Source organism: Oryzias latipes, chromosome 20 (genome assembly GCF_002234675.1).
Source record: "Oryzias latipes chromosome 20, ASM223467v1".
In the NCBI taxonomy this organism is placed as follows: Eukaryota; Metazoa; Chordata; class Actinopteri; order Beloniformes; family Adrianichthyidae; genus Oryzias; species Oryzias latipes.
Window position 1 is genome coordinate 12,323,112 of NC_019878.2, and position 10,544 is coordinate 12,333,655.

The 10,544-nt window shown below is 37.9% G+C and overlaps 2 protein-coding genes across 2 annotated transcripts; one reads left to right on the top strand and one right to left on the bottom strand.

Annotated features, from left to right (window-relative positions):
* Positions 1-4,215: 4,215 nt before the first annotated feature.
* Positions 4,216-7,156, bottom strand: LOC101156536 (CCAAT/enhancer-binding protein beta). Its single transcript, XM_004080951.4, has 3 exons — positions 7,012-7,156; positions 5,261-5,554; positions 4,216-5,176 (listed from the first exon to the last, which is right to left on the bottom strand). The coding sequence occupies exons 1-3, from the start codon at positions 7,081-7,083 to the stop codon at positions 4,871-4,873; spliced, it is 672 nt and encodes a 223-aa protein (XP_004080999.2). The 5' UTR covers positions 7,084-7,156; the 3' UTR covers positions 4,216-4,870.
* Positions 7,157-7,833: 677 nt separating this feature from the next.
* Positions 7,834-10,064, top strand: ngdn (neuroguidin). Its single transcript, XM_004080952.4, has 11 exons — positions 7,834-7,900; positions 8,154-8,213; positions 8,338-8,409; positions 8,532-8,669; positions 8,754-8,838; positions 8,914-8,966; positions 9,042-9,156; positions 9,232-9,406; positions 9,567-9,720; positions 9,790-9,853; positions 9,932-10,064. The coding sequence occupies exons 1-11, from the start codon at positions 7,880-7,882 to the stop codon at positions 9,949-9,951; spliced, it is 957 nt and encodes a 318-aa protein (XP_004081000.1). The 5' UTR covers positions 7,834-7,879; the 3' UTR covers positions 9,952-10,064.
* The last annotated feature ends 480 nt before the right edge of the window (positions 10,065-10,544 follow it).

Genomic DNA, 10,544 nt, shown 5'->3' on the forward strand with positions numbered 1-10,544 from the left:
CGCCCTAAAAGAAGACCAAAGAGGAGGTTCATGGATGTAAGTCAAGGAGGACATAAGGGTGTCTGAGGATGCAGAGGATGGAGGCAGATGATTTGCTCTGGCGACCCCTGGGAGCAGCCAAAATACAAACAAGAAAGCCAGTGATTCCAAAGAATAAAACTTAGTAGGAAAATGAGAAGCATATTTTAAAATATTACATAACTAATTTTACCCTTTGAAGCAGTTTTCCCTTTTAGGTAACCCTTCCTCGCATCAGATGTAGCTCATCACCTCTGCAAATCAGTTATTTGAAGAAGGTCTTGATGGATCAGGATTCAAAATAACAGCTTTTAAGTAAAAATACTGAAAGAAATTGTAACTATTTGGTTGCAAAGCTATTTGCAGGCACTGTATTTTCCAATTACTTGTGGATAAATGTGATTTTTTATTTTTCATTTTGAATTTGCATTGACTGAAAATATTCAAATAAACATCTGGATGAAGTTGCAGCAGCACACTGGGAGCACCACGAATTAAAGGCATTTTGATTAAAAGCATATAAAGTGATCCCAGAACCTATTAGTTACAGTGATTTCTGGAAGACTAAAGATTACAAAGTAGCCTGCAGCACATCTTCCGATGAGGTTTTAGAAAGCAATTGAGTTAGGCTAAAAAAGACAGATGACAAAGAACAACAAATCTTTATTTAAACCATGTGACCACATTTGAGATAAGTAAATCTGTTTTACAATGCCTGAGAAGAGAGTGAAACCTGGTTCCTCACACAAAAGCAGATCATAAAAACTATAAAAGAACTTTAAAAGTGTGAATGAGGAGTGAATGAATAATGGACACACTGTTAGCGCTTTGAGCGTCTGGAAAAGCACAGATTAATCCAATCCATTATTATTATTATAAAGGAATAAACTCAGTTGAATGGACTCAACCCTCAGAGAGCATCGCCAACTTTATCAGAAGATCCTATAAAAGTCAGTAGTTTTAAAAATGAGAATTTTATCAGAGCTACTTTTAGTTTGAGAAATTAAGAAGTTTGCTGGAATATTCATTAGAAACAGCGAAAACATTTGTTTCACAAAGATCTCAGAGTAAAAAAAATATTTTTTTGCAGTTCATTTGAATGAACTAAATGGCAATTTAATCACCTTGCAGGCATTGCAGTATCTTAGCTCTACAGTTTATCAAAGCTTTTTCTACAGTTCATAGATGGAGACACGCAATTGAGTTTTTTTTAGGTATTTTGAAGCACGTTTAAAAGTTACTTTTACTCTGAGTCTGTTTCAGCTTCTCATAAATCCTTCCTGACTTCAATAATAACCAGGGTCGATATATTTAAAAACATCTAAGTTTGAACAAAAAGATTAAAAAATCAGAAAAAGAGATTTCTTGGACCATGACCAGTAAGTGTCAGAATCAGTGTCAAAGTGAGACGTCTGTCTGTGAGCGATCTCTGTGAGTGTGGACCTCTAGGAGCAGCCTGCCGCATGGTGGAGCCATGAATCATGGACCTGTAGCCTGCAGGCGACAGGTGCAGAACTGGTGTTGCACCTCCGCGCATCAGATTCAAGCTGGTCCCTGTTTGCTCCATCAGTACCCCAGCTAAGGTGGATGACATCACTCACCTGTCAGTTTCTCTATTAATTGATGTAAAGGAACATTAAACATTTGCATTGCATGATCACACTTTTCTAATGAAAGAACTCAAAATGTTCTTCAATCTTATAGGCAATCCTAAAAGTTCCTTCATTGCCATTAAAGGAATATTTATTTGACTGATGGAAAAAAACAGAATCTTTTCTTTTTTTTCCTTTTCTTTTCCAGATTAAAATAATTTATTTGTTTTCTCACCAACTTAAAAAGGGTGTGTGGTACTTCTTCCTGGAGACACTGACATGTACAGGTTGTGGTCATTTAATGAGAACTTTCCGACTCTGTCTTTCTTCAGAGCTTGAATAAAAGCATCAAACACCTCTTTCAGTTCCCTGAGACTAAACCGCTTCCTCTGTCATTGAAAGTGGCATCCTAAAATGTTTATAATCCTCATAAAACCACTCGATCTGCCGCAGGGCAACCGCCTTCAACTCCTGAAAGTGAACCATCTTTAATCCTCAGAGTGGAAGGGTTGTGCTTTTGTGTGTGTGGGGTGGGGGGTCCTATGGTCTTCTGCTGCTGCTATTGAGTAACTCGGTATAGGGATTAGGTGAAATACGGTCTTTCTTCACTTTGTGGAGATGTTGCAGTCCTGGGACCACAGATTACCCCACACAACAACGCGGGACATTTCAACAGACAGTCACACGGCCAACAAATCTTTATTTGCCTTTTGAGACACTTTAGCCCGAATTATCCTTTTTGTTACACTTTCATTCTCCTTTGTGAGGAGCATCATGATCATCCCCTTTCAACCGTTGACGCCAGTTTTAGATCCATCACTTGTGTGCAGAGGAGAATCGGTTAAAACCCAACTTTTATTCCTTTTTTTTCGTCATTTGCAGGCACTTTTATAGCTCCACAGCAAACATTTGAAGACTGGTTTATAGTGGCAATTCCTAACATTTTTGAAAATATAATTAGGCAAAAATATAAAGAAAATGCAATTTCTGACTTATGATAAAAAGCAAGTCTGAGATTGCGCCTTAAAATCTTATGCAATGTTTGGTCCCAGAAACAAAAAGAAAAAAAAGTTTTCAACTGTAACTGAAAGGATGTTTTTTTTTTTTTTTCCTGACAGTAATCTGAGACTAAGAACACTGAAAGAAGAGGGTCTGGCCTGCTGCCCCCACCCTCTTCCTTCGGTCCCCTATCTCTGTGTCCCTTCACTGCCATCACAGCCACAGGAAGGCCCTGGCAGCCCCAAACACTGATATGATCTCTGTGCTCCTCATCTCCATCCTCCGCTGTGTTGAAATCTTACCCATCCCACAAAGGGAAACCGCTGGTGCACAACGGCCCATGGCATGACGTCTGTTTCTGTGGGTGGAGGACTTTTGGTAAATAATGCCGCAGAAGTGGATCAGCACTGACCCTCTTCTGTCTGCCTGATGGAGTAATTAGCAGATACGGTTGCCTGTGAGGAGAAAGTCTTGCTTTTTTGAAGAATTACTGTCGAATAATGATTATTTTCCAACATTTATAGGTACATGTGCACAAGAAAATTGCTTCAAGTGAACGCCGTTTGGTGACAGATCACCTATTTAAAGAGAGAAGCTTCGATTTCAGCAGAAATTGTGTAAGTCTGGTTGAGCAAGAAGGCTGACTTTAACCTCTAAAGAAGACAATGAGTGGCAAACTGAGAATTCAGAAATCCACCGTCAAGCTAGATCAGCTTGTTTTAAATGGTTTAAAAGTAGAGCTGCTTCTCAAAACTCTTTGCACTCGGTTTTAACATATCCTTCCCACCTTTACACAGTAGACTGGAATATTAAAACATTGATATTCAGCATATTTTACCATGTATGGTATTTCAGAAAAAGCTCTGTTCTCGTTTTTTTTATGCAACATTAGTCTCACATTTGATGCTTTCTATATGTCTTTTAAAGGCTGCATTACTCTGTGAAATGGTGAAATATTAAAATAAAAAAACGCGTTTGTCTTAACACTGTTTAGTCTCTGAACTCACCGGTTAGTTTTCCAATCATACCAGCTGTTTACAGTGTTGCAGAAATTAAACCGACCCCCTAATTAGCATTGTTTTCCTTCAAAATTGAGCATGAAAGTTTGAACAAGTTCTTAGCTTTGAAATTTGAATGAATCATAACAAGAATAACGACACAAAATAGTGACGCACCTTGGAATAAATCCTTGGATTATTGTACAGTTTAGTGGAGCTTTACTTATTTTTTTAGCCTTTTTGTTTTTAAATAGTTCTGACCTTGTCTTTGTATTGTATTAGGATTTAAACATTGTCATTTTTTTCTCTAACTGTTTGATATTTTGTTATAAAACATAGAAACAGTTTGATCTCAAACCCCGATAAAAAAAAAGACCAAATTTATCACCTAAAATTAAATTTTTTGGACTGTTTCAGGTTCATTGTGGAATTATTGTGTGACAGAAATATAAGGAAAAATCTTTTATTTATTTTTTTAAGTAAGCTGGAGTTTTACTTAGAAGATAGATGTCAAGAATTGCCACAAAAAATATTTAAAATATAACTTATTGGGGGAAATTGTAAAGTAGAAATAAATCATGGATGTCAGTATAAGAAATTGGCAAAGATGCAAAACAAAAATAGGTTCTTGTTTTATTTAAAAAAAGGTTACTTTACTCACATGAAATGATGCAACATCTGCATTTGTGTATGTCAATAAGAGAACTTAGCACATGTTTGTCTTTGAGAGAGGATAAAGACTGCATCAATGGAGCATTTTCTGTGAAATTCAGTCTAAAGATATTCATCTTTTGTTCTTTGAGGCCCAGTGTGCTGATAATAAAGGTCTGGAGAGGCTGTTTCCTTCAGGCAGTTGTCAATAAATAACTGAAATGAAGCATAGGTGGGTTTTAATGTTAGGTTAAACCCATAAAATGTAAGACGTTTCTTATTTTTTGGAATGACCTAAAATGAGAAGACTAATTTTGTTTTCTTCCTAATGCTGTAAACACTTGACCAGAACTGCATTGACTACAAATTTGTAATAAGAAGCTGTAAAGTCAGCTAGAGCAAACATAATTTTACAACAAAGAATGCATTTATTATTATTTGGAAGTTAACTAAAAATGTTTCCTTCTCAGACCAGCAGTTGCTGAATTGTAAATTGACGGGTTAAACCAATATAAAAAACTGTCTGTGCAAAATTACAGCATGCTTAAAGTGTTAAAGAAATTAAATCTAAGGCCAATCAATGATGTAAAAAAACAAAATATGTGTAAAATTTCAGATGCTGGACTCCCCTGTTGCTGCCTGTTCACTGCCCTGCAGGTGGCGCTGTGACAGGATGTGCTTCAGAGTGTCCAGCTCCTGTGTGAGCTGCCCTATCCTCATCTGCAGCTTTTGGTTTTCCTCCTGCAGCTGCAGGGCTCTCTGCTGGGTCAGCAGGATCCTCCTGCGGGCTTTGTCCCGACTCTTCCTCACGGCGATGTTGTTCCTCTCCCGTCTCAGCCGGTACTCCACGCTGTCCTTGCTGATGCTCCTTTTGGTCACTGGGGGCCGCAGAGACGGCATTAGACAGGAGGGGAAGTCCTGGGGGGGTCACAGGTTCATGAAGTTAATTAGAGCAGGACGAGGAGGGTGACAGTGGCACACACATTTATCTTCTGCCCCCACCTGCTGAGAGTTGCTCTGGTTCTGGTGTTGGTTGGAGCTCCCTAAATGCGGCGTGTTGCCGATGCAGGTGGTTCCATAGGACAGATAGGGCAGTCCCATCATCTGCTCAGCCATTCTGTCATCAACCCTCAACATCCCTTGAGACTGGTTGTAGGACATCATTTCCATTTGGGACATCTGGCTGGTCGGCACAGCTTGGCTGGGGGTGACGGAGCTTTGGGAGCATGTGTGGGCCGGGCCTGAGTACGAGCTGACCCATTCCTGGATGACAGACGACGCCCTGGAATCAGACATCTGAGGGGCATTGGGAAGCAGAAAAATGAATTCAATTTGGGCCTCACAAGTCCTTTAACCCCAATAAATTCAGATGTCAATAATATTTGAAGTATTTCTTGTCATTTATTTTAATCTAGTACCATTTTACCTTTTAAAGTACATGTCCAAAATATTATTGTCATCATCACACTTTGAATTCCCTAAATCCTCTGTAACGCAATTCTTACTGAAAATCTTCATCAATGTGGGTGACTAGTGTGATGTTACAGATGTCTAAAATCAGAATTCTGCAATAAATAATTGAAATTAGCCACAAATTAAGAAACTTTTTTTTATGAAACATTAAAAAAGACTAAAACAAGCCATCAGAACCCTGGTATGTCAACCCTGACTATAATGTTATCACTGAAATCCTTTAGATGTAGTTATTGTAACGCCAAAAGTTATTTAGCGTGGATGACATAGTTTGGAAATTATCTATTTTTAGGAGAAATGTAAATTGTGTTTTGGATTCGTGCGATGTTTTTAAGTTGGATTATTCATGTTGAAAAAGGAAAAATATCATCCAATGCTTCTTGTTAAAACGCCAAGCTGAGCTATGAAGTTGTTTTTACTTTTCTTTACACCTAGTTTGAATCGGACATCTAGAGTTATTAGAACGCAGAAAAAAGGGAAAAGATAAACAGAAAATCTTTGAAAGAGTTAATAATAAAAAATGTGAAAAATGGTTTCAAATTGCAAAACATCAAAAATCGATCGTGGAAAATGCCAGTTGGATTGAGGTACAGTAGGTTTATTTTACTATGTCATAAAAAACAACCAACATCATCACAGCGGAGAACACACGTGACGGCAGCAAAAAATGATCAATGTATTATTCCAGTCCAATGTGGTGAAACACTCCAATTCAATTTGATTTATATAGCCCAATATTACAACAATTGTCGCCTCAATAGAGTTTATAATAAATCATAATGAACACTTTGAATTTAGCAAAGACGTGACCATACAGTGTGCTAAAAAGTTCTATTAATGTTTGTATTTTTTTATGTGGAAAAACAACAGTGGACTGAACTTTGGGAAACTAAAATGTGAATGGATTTGTCATTGATTCTTGTTCACATGTTTTTTTGTACACATATTTAATTTACACTTAATTATCTTGCAAGACATACAAGGAATCTGGGAAACTTCCCCTGCACTGTTCAGTAGCAGGTATTTATCTCTGAGGTTGAAGTTTTGGATCAGTGAATCAGATCAAATTGGATTGTTCAAAATGAACCGACTATGAATCCTATCATCAACCACAAATTATGATATGAATCGAATCGTTGTCGAAATGATTGGTTACACCTCTATTAAAAAACATGAAATCGATAACATCCTGGTTTGAGTAAAAATCAATGAAATCAATAAATTACACTTAGGTTCGGACTCCTTTAATTGAATTCTAGGAGGATTCAAATGTGACTCACCATGGCTTTTTGCTCCAAAGAGTCTCCTGTGTTCTCTGAAGAAGCTCTGACTGAAAATGACAAGAAGGACATGGGACTGACAGACAGATAGACAGGTACCCCTCTGATTATCACACCATCACTTCCTCTCTGTCTCTCTTTCTCACAAACACACGAAAGCCTGAGCAGCCATCCTTATTAGGATGGTGTAGTCATGACTTTCAGCTCTTCCTGACCTTCTAAGATCAGGATCACAACTGTTGAAATGCTTAAACCTAACTGTCACAACCTTGCTCCCAACTCTGACTGCTCCTCTGATCACTATCAGAGGATTTCATTTAAGGCGTTTTTGCAAATTCAACATGCCCTTCAATTAAATTCCTATTGATGGAAAAATTCTTTTTCATTTTTGTTTTAAGATTTTTTTTTATTGTGATTTCAAAAAAAGAAAGATAGTTGACCCTTAGAAAAAAGGAATACACATGGAGTTTATTTGATGAAGTATACTTGAGTACAAGTATACTTTTGAGTAGTGTTGTAAGAATACTAACTGAATACTTATTCTGACTAAATTGGAGCATTTTAAGTTTAAAATATCTAAAAAGTAAACTTTAGAAACACTGCTTCACTTTAAGTATAGACATACTGTACTCCTGGTACACTTAAGTTAACTACTTATAGCAGAGAGGAATTGGTTTCAAAATTTAAAAAAAATATTTTTATTCTTTTGAATACACTGCACTATTATTGTTTTATTGTTTGTTAAACAAATGTACAAAAGGAATATTCGCTTGAGATATTTATATCTACTAGTACAAGCTAGGAATACTCTCCGCGCGAAAATTTTAAGTTTGTCCTACACTGGTTTCCGTAGTTATCTGGAATTAAAATGGCTGCCACGGTAGACAACGTGAGTTCAACTGAAACGTTTTTCTTTTATAATTATTTAAGTTGTCTTGGCAGACACGTTGGCGTTTTTGTATGTAACATATATAATTTTTTTGTAAATACCCATACGGAACATAAATCAAACGGAATAATACTGGGGATGTTTACAAACCGGAGTTAGCTAAAGCTACTCAGCTAGCATTGATTTGTTTTGTGGGTTATAGACAAAAACAAACACTTAATTTGTTCTGACAGATAAATACGTTTTCTTACAGGATTTAATCGAAAGAGATTTACCTAAAGCAGTCGAGTTGCTGAACACTCTCACGGAGCAGGTATCTTTTATTTGCCTTACATTTCTCGTAGTTTTGTGTTTTGTTGTAAAGGACTATAAATTTGTTTATTAATAACTTTATTCATTCCGAATGCATTTAGTTTACTTAAAGTCTTTTATTTTAGGTAGCCTCTGTCACCAGATATGTACGTGAACTGCTCACCAAAGTCAAAGATGGTGCGTTTAAGACCTCAAAGGTGAGTGTGGATATTTCAAACCTCTTTAATGATCAGCTTTTCTTAGTAACCAGAATACTTTTTTTTAATGTTTTACTAAAGTTGTGAAGAAAACTTTTTTTGTGTATTGTCTCCCTGTGCAGGGTTTATCTTTCCTGGACCTTCGCTACCAGCTGATGCTCTTCTACCTCCAGGACCTGACTCACCTGATCAGCATCAAGACAGCAGGAGGCAAAATCAAAGAAAGTGAAGCCTTGGACAGAATTGTCACAGTCAGAACAGTAAGATGAACTGAGGATTCCTTCGTGTTGGTCGTCAGGGACAGAGCCCATCATGCATCGGATCTGTTTCTTTTCTCTGTGAAGGTGCTGGAGAAGATGCGACCTCTGGATCATAAGCTGAAATACCAGATTGATAAACTGGTGCGCACAGCCGTGACGGGCAGTTTAGGTAAACTTTAACATAATTCTGCTTGTGGACTTTGTTGTTGGTTGATTAAAATGCCGTATTTTTGGGTGGTTTTAGCGGTAAATGACCCGTTGCAACTGCGCCCCAACCCTGAGAATCTCATAAGCAAGGTAAATATCACATAATCAGGACTGTCTACTTTTTTTTTGTATGAAAAACAACATATTTTTAATTGTTTTATTTAGTTAAGTGAATCTGAGGACTCTGACGATGAAGATGAAGACAAAGCATCTTCGGCGAAGAAACCAGCCACCCATAGCAAGAAATATGTTCCTCCAAAGATTGCCCCGATGCATTATGGTAAGACCCGCTGCTCCCGGTGACAATGTTTAAATGTGTGTTTAGGTTTGCCGTAAGAATGCTTTCTTCTTGTAGACGGTGACTTGACGGAGGCAGACAAGAAGAAGGCCCAGATGGAGCGGCAGCGGCGAGCTGCCCTCAGGAGCTCTGTGATCCAGGAGCTCCGGCAGCAGTACAGCGACGCTCCAGAGGAGATCAGGGAGAAGCGCGACTTCCAGAGCGAACGGCAGAGCCACGAGGAGCTCCACAGGTACCCAAGTGTTTGCTTTATCCAATCCTGACACATAACTACAACTGTTTTCACGAGCTTGTCTCCTTTAATAATAATTGAAAAGCTTGTTAGGTGTGTAGCATTAAAGGGTAAGCTCCAGTTTTTTTTGGAAGCTTTCTAAATACTTTGTCCTGCACAGGAAAAATTATGAAGAGTCCATGATGGTGCGCCTCACCATGCCAAAGAGTCATAGGAATTCCAAGAAGAGAGGCATGATGGGAATGTCCGGCCAGCTGAGCAGGATCACACACTTTGGAGACATCACGGCTTTGACTGGCGGTGAAGGCGGACAGGTGCGGTCTTCATACACCCCCCTCCCAACTTATACCCAAACTTACTATACTTTTTTGTTTGTTCCTTAGGATGGGGACGGCTCGCGACCAAAGAAAAAGAAGAAGCTCATGAAGAAGAAAACTAAAAGAAAAGGTGAAAGTCTAATAAAAAAAAAAAGACACAATTACGCCTTCCTTATGGAATTAAAATGTACAATTTTCTCTTCTGCAGCCTTCAAGAAGCACAGATAGACGCCGCGATGTCTCAATACCAAGGACTTTTCATAACAGCTTCCAATTCTTTGACTGGATCAATTTAAACCAGCTTTTCATAGTGAATCGTGAAATAAACGTTTGAAGTTTTATTTGTATGTCATGTGTTTTCATCACCACTAGAGGGCAGTAATGTTTACTAACATCACCTCGCTCAGTGTGTTCATTGCCCCACAGGCAAAGCATACCAGATCTTTGTAAGGGAAACAAAATGATGTTGAGTTAGATTATTGAAGGGGAAAATAACTAAAAATCGATCATTTTTGCATTTGTGATGAAACACCTTTCAAGGTAAAATTTGAGCAGAAATTGGGCAATATCTTTTCCAAATGGGTTACAGCAGGGGTCTGCAACCAGTAACACTAGTAAGAGCTGTTTGATCCAGTTTCTTACCAACCAAAACCCAGAGAGCTGCAAAAGCCTTGTGGCCATTCATTTATAAAAAAAAAAGTTGCTGTTAAATATTGGCATTAATTGAATAAGTTTTATGGTTTCATAGTTAAAACAATTCAAATTTTGAAAGTGGTACCTTAAATAAAAGGTTCTTTCAAAATAAAATACACCATGTGTCA

Excerpts from the sequence above, each read along its gene's own strand:
- ngdn (XM_004080952.4), top strand. The coding sequence starts at position 7,880 with ATGGCTGCCACGGTAGACAAC. Across the intron at positions 8,410-8,531 it reads GTGCGTTTAAGACCTCAAAG|GGTTTATCTTTCCTGGACCT; the intron begins GTGAGTGTGGAT and ends CTCCCTGTGCAG. Across the intron at positions 9,407-9,566 it reads AGCCACGAGGAGCTCCACAG|GAAAAATTATGAAGAGTCCA; the intron begins GTACCCAAGTGT and ends TGTCCTGCACAG.
- LOC101156536 (XM_004080951.4), bottom strand. The coding sequence starts at position 7,083 with ATGTCCTTCTTGTCATTTTCAGTCAGAGCTTCTTCAGAGAACACAGGA. Across the intron at positions 5,555-7,011 it reads CTTTGGAGCAAAAAGCCATG|ATGTCTGATTCCAGGGCGTC; the intron begins GTGAGTCACATT and ends AATGCCCCTCAG. Across the intron at positions 5,177-5,260 it reads ACCAGAGCAACTCTCAGCAG|GACTTCCCCTCCTGTCTAAT; the intron begins GTGGGGGCAGAA and ends TGACCCCCCCAG.